This window comes from Somniosus microcephalus, chromosome 11, assembly GCF_052327205.1.
Source record: "Somniosus microcephalus isolate GS21.2 chromosome 11, FLI_Smic_1.0, whole genome shotgun sequence".
NCBI lineage: Eukaryota > Metazoa > Chordata > Chondrichthyes > Squaliformes > Somniosidae > Somniosus > Somniosus microcephalus.
Window position 1 is genome coordinate 64,167,401 of NC_140997.1, and position 16,467 is coordinate 64,183,867.

Below are 16,467 nucleotides of genomic sequence, written 5' to 3' on the forward strand. Positions count from 1 at the left end.
AGACGTGGTTGAAAGGTGACCAAGGCTGGAAACTGAATATTCAGGGGTATATGACATTTCAGAAGGATAGGCAGAAAGGGAAAGGAGGTGGGTATCTCTGCTAATAAAGAATGAGATCTTTGCAGTAGTGAGATATAATATTGGTTCAGAAGATCAAGATGTAGAATCAGTGTGCAAAAGGCCAGAGCTGGGTGTTGTCAGCGTACATGTGGAAAATGACACTGTGTTTTCAGATGATGTCGCCAAGGGGCAACATGTAGATGAGAAATAGGAGGGGGCCAAGGATAGATCCTTGGGGGATACCAGAGGTAACGATGCAGGAGCGGGAAGAGAAGCCATTGCAGGTGATTCTCTGGTTCTGATTAGATAGATAAGAATCTAATCCAGGCGAGTGCAGTCCCACCCAGCTGGACGATGGTGGAGAGGCTTTGGAGAAGGATGGAGTGGTCAACTGTGTCAAAGGCAGCAGACAATTCAAGAAGGACGAGGAGGGATAGTTTACCTTTGTCACAGTCACAAAGGATGTCATTTGTGACTTTGATGAGAGCTGTTTCGGTACTGTGGCAAGGATGGAAACCTGATGGAGGGATTCAAACATGGAGTTCCGGAAAAGTTGGGCACAGATTTGGGAGGTGACAACACATTTAAGGACTTTGGAGAGGAAAGGGAGGTTGGAGATGGGGCGGTAGTTTGCAAGGATGGAGGGGTCAAGGGTTGGTTTTTTGAGGAGAGGGGTGATGATGGCAGATTTGAAGGAGAGAGTGACAGTACCTGAGGAGAGAGAACTGTTAACAATATCAGCTAACATGGGAGCCAGAAGAGGAAGCTGGGTGGTCAGCAGTTTGGTGGGAATAGGGTCGAGGGAGCAGGAGGTGGGTCTCATGGACAAGATGAGCGCGGAGAGGTCAAACGACACTTGATAAGCATGGCAATCACAATAGATTCGAAATCAAATTAAATATTTTCCTTTTAAAGAATACTTAGAATCATAGAATCACAGAGCACTGAAGGAGGCCATTCGGCCCATCGTGCCAGTGCCGGCTCTTTGACAGAGCTATTCAATTAGACCCACACCCCTGCTCTATCCCCATAGGCCTGTAATCTCCCCCTTCAATTATTTATCCCATTTACTGCCAGTAAAAAATGCCAGATTATGTAAATGTTCCCTATTATGTGAATAGAACTGGCTGCTAAAACTCCGTGACCGCTTTTTTAAAAAGCATGACTGTGGTAGGATTTAAAAGCAGGCGTTGCAGACTTGGAGCTTACGTGGACACGTTCCTTGTGCATGAATCGCGCGCGATATTGTTACAGGGGCCACTTTTCCAGCAAGCCTGGTCATTCATTCTCTGGTGCCAGTCTGTAATCAGTCCAGTTAATCAACAAATGGTGGCAGCATAAAGCCAGCAACGCGCTGAAAACGGAAAGAGACTCCTCGGGGCACTTGATGGCTCGGGGACCTTGCGAGCTCGGAGTCGCTGAATATTTCTTTCTCGCTCAAGTTACATTTCATTCATTGAGAGCGCGCCACCCGTGTCATTCCTGGCTTAAAAAAAAACAATCAAGCTGTTCGACCTCAGGAGCGGGCGGGTGGGATAAGTTCCAAATCCGGATTGCATCGTCAATTATTCCTATATCTGCACCAATATTCGGAAGCTTTGTTGTTCAGTAGCAAGCTGGCTATTTTACTCCGCTAATCGGTTTTTAAAAAAAGGTTTCAGATTTGGAAACCAACCAAGGAATCGTAAACTCGCATCTGCGCTGACCGAACTAATCGAGTTTAACCGAATTTGTTTTTCAAATAGAAATGACGGTGCGAGTAGAAATTACATATTCATGGCACGCTAGTGGCCCCTTTAAACTTGCTCATTTGCGCCACATAAATTGGAGTAAATGTGCAATTGAACAGTTGTTGATGGCGATCTGTGGAGGCCAACTTTACAGAAAAGCGTGTTATTGCAACACAGCCACGCCGTCAGCAGACATAGCACCTATTCCAAGTTTAGTTTCTGTGTCAGATGTGAGAAAGAGCCGAACAAATGATATTCCAGTGAACACTCATTCAAACTGAAGACTCAGCAATGAGGGCAACAAGTGCTCCCCTAAAAAAAACGATTGACTGCTGATCGTAATATTATTATTTTTTAAACTGCAGCAAATCGGGGAGGGGTTGGGGGGGATAATAATTCGGGATTGATAGTGGGTTAGGTAGGAAGTGATTCTGCTTCCACACTTTATGGACCTCACATTGCACCCAGTCCGCCGAGAGTTAAAACGGAACATACCAGCAATATGGTCGATAAAACAGAGCAATTCGGAATTGGGTAACGATTGGGGATTTGGGCGGGGGTGGGGGGAGAGAGTCATCTCCATCCTCAAATAAAATTACAACCGTATTAATTCTTCGCTCCACCAGCCTGAGATTTCGAAATTGTGGGTTTTCCATTTGTAGCCATACCGATTGGTGCCTTGGACTTTGAAACAGTTTTAATCTGCAGACGCTTTCATCAAGGTGAACACCATCAGACACAGAGCATTAGCAGCAACAGCTCCAAGATAGAGCAGAGATCAAATAATAACTTGATATTAGACATGACAATCTTGCAAGAGTGGAGTGGAATCCGGATCATTCCACCTCGCCCCTGGTCCTGCAACGCTAAAAACAAACCCCAGCGTTTCTTCAGCTTTGCCACCTGTTTACTACCTAGTGTCGACTGACTCGTAGAAATAAATGATAAAAATTGTAATTGAAATGCAGTCATGGAGAATTATGCGTAACCGCAGCCAGGGCTGAAGATTTTCCAGTACAGTGTCTTTTCCTTCAGTTTTAAGGGAGTTTGTTGCACAGAAGGTGGCTTTTAATGGGATGCAGTTTTGTTTTACACACATATGTACTGTGTAAAGCTTTGCCAAGATGGTAGTATAGTCACGGGGAGCTGAAAGGTTTCTAAGCGGGGAGGTGCTGTTGTGTGTGTGTGTGTGTGGGTGGCTCAGTCTCCCCTAACTAGCTGCAGTGTGGCTTGAGATTGACTCCCTTAATGCAGTCCAGCTTCTCCCGAGGCGGCGCTGCCTTTCCCTGCCAAATGCACTTTCCTCAATCACCAAAGCTGCCTCTGCACAGCCTGCCCCGTGCCGCCGGTGAATGGAAAGATGGAACCTTCACAGAGAGAGACTTTCCCACGGTGACGTCACAATGCATCCAGGCTGTCACCCAGCAGCGGGACCTTGATTGACAGCTCCACCTGCCTTCTGATTGGCTTCTGGCCGAACCGGTTGGTCGGAGAGCCGAGCCCCCCTTTTTTTTTAATCCTGGGCTGTCGATTGGCTGAAGCGGCGCTTGCTCTCGATTGGCTACTGGCTTTTGAGCAGCCGTACCGATTGGCTGTCCGGGGCAGAGCGGGGTGGGAGGGAAGGCTGCGATTGGCTGGCCGGGGCTGAGCGGAGGGGGAGCCGCCGATTGGCGGGCGGCCGGCCGGCTGGCTGGCTCGGCGAAGCAAATCTGGAGAGTCCGCGGAGAGAGCTTCTGGCTGCACTGTGAAAATGGTCGCCGGTGCGTGCGTGCGAAAGTTGGTGCGGCGCTCGAAATCCGCCGTGATCGTGGCGCTCACCATCCTCTTCGTCCAAACTCTGCTGGTCTGGAATTTTAGCAGCCTGGACGGCGAGGACAAAAGCCGGGACGACAAGAGGGAAAGAGCCCGGCACGTCCGAGAGGTACCCAGGAAAGGATTCCCCTTCCCCGGCGAAGGATCGGTATGTGCACACGGCAGCTCAAAACTTCCCCCAAGTAATGAATGGACGGACACAGCCTGTGCGCTGCAGCCTCTCTAACCTGCAGCCCTTGCCAGTTTTTTTGGTATTGAATTGTATCGCTGCAGGGAAGTTAGCAATTGCACCTGGGGCGATGCAGCCGTCTTGTTTGTGGGGTGGGGGCTGTCAGGTCCTGATCTTTCAGTGCGCCCCGAAACCTTGTACTACCCCCTCCCCTCCTCTCCCCTTGGGTCACACGTCCGCGTGAAAGTGACAGAAACACGGGCAGCGACCGCTGTCAGCTGCTGCTGCAAACTGCAGCTGTGATCAGCTCCGACTCTTTCACATCTTTGCTAAAGCTTTCCCTTCCTCCCCCCACCACGAAATCCAGCCTCGCCAAGCCAATGTAGATCAATCTCATTCATTGAAATTCAAAGAGGGTGAGAGCTTTGTGTTTTTATTTCGCAGCTGCGGCTTCCTCCTTTTGTAGAATCGATACGCTTCTGATTTACGAATTTGCAATGCTGTGTGTTTGCTTTTGAGAAAGACGAGCTAAGATGCAATCTCGCAATTTAAAAAGCACGCAGGTTATCATTTGCATGCAGTGCGCTGTGACCGCGCGGTGCAATGGTTGCTGAGGACCTTGAATGTTGTGGTCTGTTTAAGCAGCGAGTTCTAATAGTCTTATTCACATTTAATGTCACACGAGATCATAAGACTGGAAATTGTAGCAGCGAGTGTTTGGCGTGTGAATATCAACATTGTGGCGAACTTGAAACATTGTGGACCAGAAATGCAGGGGTGTTGTGTGATGTTTTGTGCGCGCCGTCTCGTGTTTTCCGTACATCTCACTGTTTATAGTGACATCGGCAGAGCCTGTTTGAGAAGTAGTTGCGAAACGCAGCCCTAAAAAGTCAGAGGACAACCCTTAGCAGAACCAATTCGAGATATGCAATTTTCAGCCGGGACACTCAACCCGGCGCTAAATCTTCTTAAAATTGACTTTCCAAAAAAAGTTGCAATCAGTGATGAGCCTGTTTGTTCTGGGATATCATCGCAACGCTGGCCATTTATTCTGTCTCTTTGAGTACATCGCTATCGGGACGGGAAGGCGGTTATTGCAGAGAGAGACTGGCATTCCGTGGAGTGCAAGGCTTTGTGTGCCTCCCTCCCGCCGTGGTCTCAAGCTGCAGCCGTGGCTGATTTCTGTCCAGAGTGTGAATCTTGCTCTGTCGAAGGCACTCACTCCACAGCGTGCGGCCAGGGCTGTTGCAGACGCTGCTGGAGGAAGTCCGTCAGGATAAGCACATTTCTTGGAAACTGACGGGATGCCCAGAGCCGCGCTCAAAAAAGAGCATTGACTTGACGGCACCAGGGGAGAGAGGGGAGGAAAAGATCTGTTTATATCGGCGTAACTCAACTAGAAGGGGGTTAAATACAGCACTCCCGCGACTTTTGGATAAGGATGGGGACGGGCTTTTCTGTGAATGAATGAAAGTGTTCTGCAGTGTAGAATCAACAGGGCCAGGCAGTCCCCGGTGCGAATGAATGTCACTTGGATTACTCTGGTGTGCTGCACAGTCAAATCAACAGGGACAGTCGCTCCCTGTCGGAACTGAACGTGCACACATTCCCACGGAGTGTGCCAGCTGAAAACTCGACAATAATCCAGTCCAAATAGAGTACCAGCTGATGGCTTGTGGGGCTGTTTCCCCAGAGCAAGAGTTTGACCCATTTCGAACGGTAAAGTTCGGCTTCCCGGGGCTTTGATACATATTTTAAGGACAGATACAGTCGCTGTCATCCGCAGGAAATAGGCGTAAAAGAGCAAGAGGAACTCACTGCAGTTTCGCAAGCTCAGCCTGCCCCCTTTCGCGCGAAGGGCACCCACAGTGTGTCAGCCCCATGATCGCTGCCGCAGACATTCCCGGGACGGTGGCTGGAGGAGCAACTCAATGGTTAGCGGGCACGAAGCACCCTTTCATTCTTCACCATCACCAGGAAAGGGAGAGAAAGTACGGCGCCAGTCTTTAAACCTGCCTTAACTATACAGAAGCTAGTGTATATCTGTCACACGGAAAGATCGAGAGACCAGGCCGAGTGGTCAGAGAAAAAAAGAAGCACAAGTCAGATTCTGTCAGAGGGACGAATAGAAATGCAAATCGATGTGGCGGGATCGCAAAGGAAGCTGTGGATAGATAGTCCTGATGGTATCAGGAAGGCTGGCCGAGGTGGCCATGGTCCTGGCCATGGCAGAGAAGCGGTAGAGATGGTTCTGGTTGGATCAGGAAGGCACAGATGAAGACGGTTTTGGTCATTTGCAAGAGAAGGGTAGAGATGGAGTGCTTTGGTTTTCCTGAAAGAGGGTAAAATAGGAAGGTGTTCTGATCTTGAGCCAGCCAGAGGTGGCAGTGGAGAGAAAAGTGAGGGGAGGTGACCAGAGATGGTTCTGACTGGATCTGGGAGGCATACAGCGATGGAGAGGTTAATGGTCATGACAGGGAGGTGGACAGAGATGGTTCTGGCTGGATCTGGGAGGCAGACAGCGATGGAGAGGTTAATGGTCATGACAGGGAGGTGGACAGAGATGGTTCTGGCTGGATCTGGGAGGCAGACAGCGATGGAGAGGTTAATGGTCATGACAGGGAGGTGGACAGAGATGGTTCTGGCTGGATCTGGGAGGCAGACAGCGATGGAGAGGTTAATGGTCATGACAGGGAGGTGGACAGAGATGGTTCTGGCTGGATCTGGGAGGCAGACAGCGATGGAGAGGTTAATGGTCATGACAGGGAGGTGGACAGAGATGGTTCTGGCTGGATCTGGGAGGCAGACAGAGATGGAGAGGTTAATGGTCATGACAGGGAGGTGGACAGAGATGGTTGTGGCTGGATCAGAGAAGTGGATAGAAACTGAACTGCCCTGATGTGGCAGATGGAGATGGTCGTAGCTGTGATGTGAAGGAGGAAAAAGATGGGAATAATTGTGGACATTGCTAGGAAGCAGACACAGATGGAGATGGCTCTGAGTGGCTCAAGATATGTCGCCAGAGATGGAAATTATTATGGTTTGTACCCCTGAAATAGAGTTCAAAGTGGAGATGGTTGGAGGGGGAAAGAGATGGAGTTAGTTGGGATCTTGATAGGCAGGTGGAAGAGATGGAAATGGTTGTGTCATCATTGTGGACAGATCCTTCTGGTTGTTTTGTGGAGGTGGATAGCTCTGACTCCAGTGTTGCACTGTCAAGATATGTTTTAAGGAAATTTACACCATTTCCAAGTCACCATTTGACACACTCAGCTGGCTATGAATTCCTTCACATTGACTTTTTGTCAAGATATTTGGTGGCACATTATAATGGTTAGATGCAAAGCAGCTTTCCCTGTACATTGGGCAACTGAAGCCAAAAGGATTGTCTGCATGGTATGTAAATACCAAATAAAAAGTTGTCAGCAATTTAATAGTGGTGGCGATTCATACAGCACGTCCGCTTTCCAATCCTCCTAAAAACCATTGTACACTTAAATCATCTGACATGCTGTTTTTAATACACTGGGATTGTATAAAGACCAGCCATTTTACTGGGTTACCATTTCATTGGATGCAGTTTCACTTTTTTGCTCTTTTAACTTCACATGTGTAAGAATATTTTGAAATGTAGTTTTGAAAATTGTTCTCCTGTTTAAGCCATGGGGATCAAAGGATTAATTGACTCCTAGAATAGTCCACACAAGACCAGGCCACTTGATAATTGTGACATCATGGAGAAAATTGTCTTTTTAGAATAATATAAAATCTTCAACGATAAGTGAAATCATCAGTTGCATGACTAATGTAGGAGATTGCACTGAGTGCTCCCTGACTGCAGCTGACTGGGCTCCTCAGTTGGGTTCAAAGCTAGACTTGTGCATGGCTCCACGCTGAGCTTAGGCTCACTTCCCTAGGAGGCAAGGTTAAATAATACTAGCATGTGGATTTTTTATTAAAAAAACCTCTTTTGGAAAAAGTCATTGTTTTGGTTTGTTTTATTTCAAAGCGTTAACAATTATGAATCCAACTCCAAAATTGGAAAGAAAAAGCAGCTCTTTAATATTCCCTGCAATATTGACAATCATATGGTGCTGTTGGGATGTTGGCCTGAGGCTGAATGAATAGTGAAACCAACCTTTAGGTGCTGCCTGATGAGCAAGTACTGGAGGCAGCAGCAACAGCTCCAGGGCTAGTTTTGCCACTATACCATTGCAGTGAGGTACAGTCCTGCATAGTAATCGACTGGACGTCTTATTCCCCCTGCTCTGTCCATTACTGTATGATCACTCAACATCTAGCCCCTATCGGAGACTTCCCTGTCACTTTTTATTGGCTCTAATTGCTTAATCTCAGTTACCAAGTAAAGGTCAATGTCCTGAAAACCAATTTAACTCAGTACAGTACTGTCATTTAATGTGAGAAAATAAAGTCACCATTAGAGGAGTGCAGAAGGATTTTCTAGAATTTTTTTTAAACCCTTGCAGTATTAAGCTGCTAATATAGCATTTGTCTCATCAGATGCTATAATCATTATTGTCATTCCTTAAAAGTGTCTCTGTAAAATAGTAAAACACCAGCAACCACCTTTTCTTTTGCTAAAATTAAATAATTAGAATAATAATTTGAAAAATATTGTCTGTTTTACAATAGTGAAAAGCATACCATAGACAGTGTTTGTGAAGTTTGCTTGTCACTAACTTGTATATGACAAACAAATCACAACACTATCACTGCTTCACTTGTGTTTTTTATTATTGATAATGTCAAAATAATAAGTCACTCTAAGTGTAATAAGAATTGCTAGTATGTAACTTAACCTCTGACAGAAGCCAACTTTAGCATTACTAAATAATCATTTTTACAAATTAATTAAGGTCTCTAATTAAATAGTTGATCTGAACAAATCAGCATGATTATGAGATACTTGTAGAATGGATTTGAAACCTGATTTCCAAAGAACCTCTTGTAGATATTCTGCTGGTCACCTTGTTAAGCAAACAGGTTTTCTCTAAACCAAGTTTTTAGTTTACTCACGTACCAACAGTAACTGCACAATATGATTCAATCTCTGCGAAGCACATTGGGATGTTTCTCAGCGAGATGAGAAGCTGTGATATAAAGGCAAGTTCTTCTTTCTGTGCATCTGCAATAAACAGCCGCAGCCATTGCGGGAATGCAGTAGTGACTCCAATGCGAGATGGCTGGATGGCAGGCAAGAGAAATGTTGGGGGAACCTTTGTTTCAATTTTTTAATTTTTGATACAAATTGGATATTTAACTTAATTTGCTAATGTTGGTTGCTATGCTTAACTTTGTGCATTTAAAATGTACCTGTGATTGGAATGATACCATGAAAGCAGCTTCATGACAAGAATGATGTTTCCTCACAGATGCACAGACCGTCATAACAATCTCGCACACGTCGCCCCACATTTCGGTACGGTGTTGAGTGGCACTCTAGCTGTGCGACAATTAGTATTCATGCTTAAATCTACAAAAATCAATTATGAATCGCTTCTAATCAGACCTCAACTGCTACGAAATTGCTGATATTTCTTCCAGTACAAATGATATGGCACACAGCTGCTACTTTACTACCGTGGCTCCACAGCTGGTGACGAGAATCATCTAATATGTCTGGGACCTCATTGCCGATGTATTATGTGATCAGATCACTGGGCATGAAAATGAGGTAACACTGGTACATACCTACAGCCCTCTGCATTCTTTCAGATCAAACTGATATGGACTGATATGACAGAATAACGCAATGTTCTGACATCTGATGGTAGCTGTGGCAGTCCACACTGTGGCTTTTCATGGAGTCCTGTTTTGACAGCAAATTGATTATCTGAATGCTCTTCTACCGCACCAGGCTGAAGTGAATCAATGTCCGTTGGGTTTGGTTGTAGTTGACTGAATTGCTAAATTGGGATCTAATAAGCCATCCACACTAAATCTCCTTAAACCAATGCAAATGAAAATGTTTATCACCATTAATATCCGCATCCCTGTTAGGAACATAAACTTATTTTATTTATTAACCCCAACCCCCACCTTTACCACTTTCTCCCCGAGACTCGTGCTGAGTTACAGTTCCACTGACATTGGTCATCTTCCTGTACCTTGCCCAACGCTCTCCTAGATAGTGAGAGCTGGATTTTCCATCCTGCTATTGCCCAATTTTAGAGGAGCGGGAAATTTGCAGGGAACTATTTCGCTAGCACCCGCGTGTCTTCTGCAACTTCTGAAATCAGGGGCAGTTGGTGAATGGTCCACCCATATTTGAGTGGGCTTATTTAAATAATAACGTAATGGCAGGAATACATTATCTAGCATATTTCCCATCATCAATGCCTTAATGGTGCTGGGCATGGGGTGTGGGGGGGGGGGTGGGGCGTGAGGTGGGTGGTGTTCAAATTTAAAGGTCTGTTTTGCCTAGTGGAGTCAATGGCCAAGCGGGAGATTATTAAAAGAATATTTAAAAGTTTAATTTTTTCATCTGCCAGTGTTGCCATGGGCAGTGCAGCTATTTCCTTACTGGAGTTGGGTTACTTGGCAGTGGTACAATACTGCTGGAAGGTTGCCACCAACATGGGAATGAGCCTGACTCCAGAAGATGACCAGGGTCGGTGCTCACTGGCAGGCACACTGCTGGCACCACCACCAATTGAAAATCCAGTCCCAAATGTCAGGAGGCTATTGAGGCATAGGAGCATTATAGCCAAGCCCCATCCTGCCCTGTCCCGATGTCCACACCTATGCACGTTCCAGAAACGATTACTAAATAGCAATTATCTGCTGCTGGACAACCTGATTGACACCAAGTCATGGGTGAATCAAAATTTCCTACAACTTCGCAGTGGGAAGATTGAACCCATTGTTTTTTGGCCCACACCACAAACTCCACTCCATTCCCATCTCTCTTCCTGGCCAATATAGGCCATGCAAAATCTTGGCATCCTGTTCGATCCCAGATCTCACATCTTGTGCATCACCAAGACCATTTCTAGAATGCCCACCTCAATCATATTGTCACCAAAACCCATGCATTGTCACCTCTAGATTCACTTTCTGCATCATTTTCATGTTGGCTCACCATTTATCATTCTTTGTAATCTCCAACTTGTTCAAAAATCAGCCACCCTTATCCTACCCTGCACTAAGTCCTACTCACCCATGATCCTCACTGGCTCCCTATCCCTCAAAGCATTGAACTTTAAATCCTCCTTCTTCCTGTATGGCCTACCTGTGCCATGCCCTCCAGCCTTAGTTCCCTCCAGTCCTCCAACTGGCCTTCAGTAGATTGTCCACACCTCAAGTGGAAGATCCTGCAGCAACCTTGGCTCTACTCTCCCGAACCTCCTCTTTAAACCCTCTGCCTTTCCACCTTTAAAAACCTTCTTAACATCTATCTTTTTGACTATTGTTTTCAGTCACTTCTCCTAACTCCCCCACCATTTCATTATTTGTTTTATTTGTTTCTTTCCCCCTTGTAAAGCACCTTGGGACATTTTCCATGTAAGAGGCACTTGTATAAATGCAAGTTCTTTTTATTATCCACCTCCACTGTCTCCCTAAGTAGTCCGTTCCTTGTATCTACCTCCCTCTGTGTGTAGCATTTAAATCAAAACTATCTACTCGCGTTCACTTGCTTGAGCTTTAGTGCGTGTCCCCTTGTAGAATTTGTGATTACATCAGATATGTTACATCCCAAATCACCTATCTCAGTTAGAATCTTAAATATCTCAATAAGATCCACTCTGTGCTTTATTCCCCCCCAGTGCAAATCTTCCCAGTTATCATAGCCTCTCCTCCTGGTGCCTAATTCAGTGTTGCTGCCCTTCACTGAACACCCTCCAATGATGGGAGATCCCACGGTAGTGCGCGGATCAGAATTGCACACAGTACTCCTGGTGGGGCCAGACTAGCCTTCAACTTTTTGCCTTTGCTGATCTTTCAAAGCTGGCAGAGCAATAATTATTTGACTTGCGCTAGTAAAGCATTTGCGAATACTGTAAAATTCACTGTAAAACCAAGGCAAAAGCTGCTGCTGTTTCCTTTGGTTTGAGCAGGGACAAAACTGCAAATTGCCATCCATGGAGGCATAAGGCTGGAATATCTTTCATACTGGTAAGTATTAGGAGGCAAATCTTCTTAACTTCTGGCCTAATCCAGAGTAAGCCATATTAAACTTTAAAGCAGCTTAGGTGATTGACTGTAAAACGCATTAAGATATATATTGTGAAGATTTGAAATCTGTACCCTTTAACACAGCCTGAAGATATTATTTCAGGAGAAATACTGTTCATCAAATTGTTAATTGTTTTTTTACATTTCAAAACAACAAAAAAACTTTGACAAAATGTTCTCAGATGAAAATATGATTTTATGTTATTTGTATTTTTGTAGTGAGTGGATAGTACAAGCTATAGAAATCGAGACCTGGCTCCTTGGTGTCACTACTGTGAAGGTGACTTTTAATCTCCTAATCATTACTCACGCCAAACCTCATTGGTAAAATCATTCAAATAATGGTTGGTCCAAATACTTGGAATCACACAGCACAGAAGGAGGCCATTCGGCCCATCATGGCTGCGGATCATTTTAGTGATATTTTACCCGCATCTAATAACTATTGTTGATGTGAAATGTTATCCACTTTAAAGAGCTCTCCAATTAGTCCCACTCCCTGCAGATTTTTCCCCTTCAAGTATTTATCCAATTCCCTTTAGAAAGTTACTGCTGAATCTGCTTCCACCACCCTTTCAGGCAGCGCATTCCAGATCACAACAACTCGCTGCGTAAAAAACATTCTCCCTACCTCGTCTCTGGTTCTATGGTCAATTATTGTAAACCTGTGTCCACTTCTGGGGCGAATGCTGCATGTTACCCAAAGACAGGTTCTTCAGAAGTTGATTTAAATTGAACACATTCAGTGACCAACTACAGTGATTAACTTATCTTTTCCTACCCCCACCCAAATTGTCTCCCCATCTCTCCTGAATCAGAAGATTTGATCTCTTCTATGATCTTTTCATTCATCATTCATCTCTGCTTCTATGATCTTTTCATTCATCATTTTGCCAGCCTGGCACCTTGGAGCTGTCTCTCGCCATTTGTGCTGTTAAATCCATTTACTGTAGCCCGGAGACAGACTCGTCGAGCCAGTTTTAACAGCGCAAATGATCCAGCAGCCCACAGATGATGGGCTCCTGGAATCCAAATTCAAAGAAGAAAAATGTAAAAACATCTATCCTTTACTTGCTTTGAGAAGCAGGTGCTGGACCTTTTCCTTGAACTGCTACAGTTCTTATGGTGAAGGTGCTCCCACGATGATGTTCGGTCGGGGATTTCAGGTTTTTGATGCAGCCACAATGAAGGAATGGCGATACATGTCAAAGTTGGGATGGTGTGTGACTTGGAGGGGAACTAGGTGGTGATGGTGTTCCCTCAACGTTGGTGTCTCTTGACCTTTGTGCTGGTGGACATCGTAGGGAAGGGATACCCTCTCAAAGTAATCCTGGTGAATTGTTGCAGTGCTTCCTGTAGGTAACACATACTGCAGCCACAGTGTGCTGATGAGGGAGTGGTGGATGTTGAGTCCAGTGCCAGGGGTGTTGATCAAGTGGTCTACACTGTCCTGGATAGTGTTGGGTTTCTTGAGTGTTGCAGCTGCAACCATCCAGGAGAGTGTTGCGTATGCCATCAGATCACCTTGATGTCGCAGTTGATTTCATGCCGCTGGCCAGCTTCTGGTACTTGATCCATTTGGTGGGATTCATGATTGAGCCTAGACAGTGAGGGGTCAATATTAACCCCTGCATGATGGTCAGAAGGGGGATTAAAAATAAAAAACCTCAAAATGCGACCCTAAACCGGCCCGTACACATCTTCCGCCATTTTTACGCGAGGCATGTCTGTGTCCCGTATTGGAGAGGCGGGCACTTCATTTTAATATTTAAATCAGGCTCCCACAGTGTAGCTGGGAGTCTGATTTAAATTTAATGATTGCCAGCCAGGTTTCCTGGTGTCCGAAAAACCTGCCAGCTGCGGCAGGTAAGTGCACTCCTTGTGGTCCAGGAGGAGCAGCAGTGTTCCCCCCCGGACCCGCTAGCAAACCTTCTGTCGATCGCGACTTCTCCTCGCTGCCTCCCTCCCGATTGCCAGGCTCCGAACCCCACCGCCAACCCCCGATCTTTCCTGCTTGCTGGGAACTGTCCCCAGTGGTCCCCGGCTGTAGCCTTCTGCCACTGGCTTTCCCGCCCGGCAACCGGTCAATCTGGCCAGCTTCCAGGCGGGAAACTGAATTAAAAAATGATAATGAGGACCCTGGGATTTCTGGGGTTCCCCCCCCCCCCTGCCCCGGGCTACTGCCCACACCCGCTCCCACCCCATAAATATCGGGGCCAGAGTATCAGCAGGCTATTCGACAACAAGAGACATCACAGCAGAACCCAATCCTTCTCATCCAATGTCCACATACACATTTCCAGCGGGGTCATTGGGTAGTGATCAAGAGGAGTGTCTTCGGTTTGTTTCCTCTCTGTAATCCAGGGCACAGATGCAAAGTCATGAAACTAAACAGTCCCTCTGGTTATCAATTAATGATTGATGATTTTGTTTTGCATTTGTTCGCATTCAGTTCTTGATTTGTGCAAATGACAGTCCATACCTTTCTGTAAGTGGGAAGGCTTATTCACTGCATAGATTGAAAGCCATGCGTGATCACCTGTTTCTGTAGCTGGTCTAATATCTGTACTTGTTAACCATCACATTGAACAATCTAAGCATATTTGCTCAACTTTCATTTTCCCCCTTTCCTCCAAGCTGTAAGTAAAAGGATATCATTATGGACAATGGCAGAGGAGGTTGAAACCATTAAGTTCTGTTGTGTTTAGGTGGTTTGTGTAAGATTTACATGTCCAGATATTTTACCAATATTTAAGTATCTAATAGTCTTCCTACTCGGACTAGACCATTTTTTAAGTAACTTTCTTACTGATGTTAATTCTAGAAAATCGTAAAAGCTTATATTTGACATCTGAATGAATACAATTCAACATTCAAGGTTATGTCCTTAATCCGTTTGGCAGTGATTTTAATAAATTCTTATTTCTGCTCCCCATTATAACCCAAACACAGCTCATTCACTAATAACACAGTAAATTATAGTGTTGAAGGTCATTCTAGTGTAGCCCACATATAATAACTGCCAAAGAGCTTCACAGAGGGGTTCCTTTGTAAAACATGACTACATTGGTGACAGTTGTACAGAGAACCTTCAATTTGCAGTATTTTACTAGTACTTTTGTCTTTTGATGTTTGTATTGAGATTTGGAAATAATTTTTCTGCCAATTATTTTATTCAGTAATGAATAAGTGCAGTAAAACTGAGACATTCTTTCTGAAAGCTACAGATTGATCAACTATTTCAATTGTGGGCTGTTAGTGACCTTGCAATGAGAGATATATAGTTGAGAACATTGCATCAGCCCCAGTTTCTACATGGCAGCTAATGCAGCAGCTGTCCAAAGTACAGAGGGCAGTGATTATCATGTGAAAGTATGAGGCAGATTACAGATAGAGCTGGCTAGAGAGAAAATCTCTACAGACAAATGATCTCCTAATCCTGACCCATGTCTGACTCATCAGTGGAATGTTGGGATTGGCATGGCGATCTCTTCATCTTTTTGGCCTTTACAGGGCACTTCTTTTGTCACCAATGAGGGAGAAGAACCAAAACTGTGTTCAATTCTTGAGAATGCGACAGCTTGTGTAAGTGATGCAAAGGTCTGACTCCAAACCAGCTGTGCATTTGATCCAATTGTTGACAAACAAACAAAAGAAAAATTGCTAAACAATTCTGGATAAAGAAAGTGGCCCCATTAAAAACAGTTTGATTCTGAAATGTCCACTTTTCTAAAATGCTTCCATAATTTTTCGAAGTAACTTTCTTTCCCGAATGAAACTTAATAGAACCCTCTCGCTGTAACCAACCAAGCTGCTGGATGAACTGGGGTCAGTTAGAATGGATAAGTGAGTTTGGGTGTTTGTTTAACTGAACAATGTGTTGGGTAATTACCTTATTTAAATTCATTTAAGTAGTTCATGGATCAGATTAAGTAACTTGCTTGAGTTTTTCTACTGGATTGGGTGGCTAAGATTGGGGGAGATGGTTGCCTACTATATGTAATCCTTCTAGCTGCAAAGCATTGCGCCCCATAACAGCTATCGTCTTCTCCTTTACTCTTTTCAACCTTGCTGGTGTCTGGTATGAGGGGCCTTGGGCTTCCCTTCGCCTCGGTCTCTCAATAAAGAAAATACTTGTGTTGTCTCTGGACCACAAACCAAGCGTTTAATTGGTATCTATATTGCTCTGGTGATTTAATCTTTGTTCTGGGTTAATCCAACAAAGCATTAACCAAGATCAGATATCTACTAATAAAGTGACAATTAGCCAGACTCTAGTTACCCCACTTTTAGGTTAACCTTTAACAGACATTAAGGAAAATCCACTATGCAGGTTAGTGTTAGATCCGTGTGTTAATTGAGACACGGAATGCAGGAGTTGATTTAACAAGTGTTTACTGAACAAAGTCTGGAGGTGAACTAACAACACAAGACACTACACAGGCTTATATACCCGAGTGGTCACTACTGGTACTACAGTATACAGGGGCTTCAAAAACA

The 16,467-nt window shown here is 44.9% G+C and overlaps 1 protein-coding gene across 1 annotated transcript in view; it reads left to right on the forward strand.

The window, feature by feature from the left end:
* The first annotated feature begins 3,458 nt into the window (after positions 1-3,458).
* Positions 3,459-16,467, forward strand: part of xylt1 (xylosyltransferase I) — a 292,461-nt gene continuing 279,452 nt past the window's right edge. Inside the window, exon 1 of the mRNA XM_086000811.1 lies at positions 3,459-3,750. Within this exon, the coding sequence (XP_085856937.1) occupies positions 3,541-3,750 (210 nt within the window). The 5' untranslated portion in view covers positions 3,459-3,540. The remainder of the gene's footprint in view (positions 3,751-16,467) is intronic.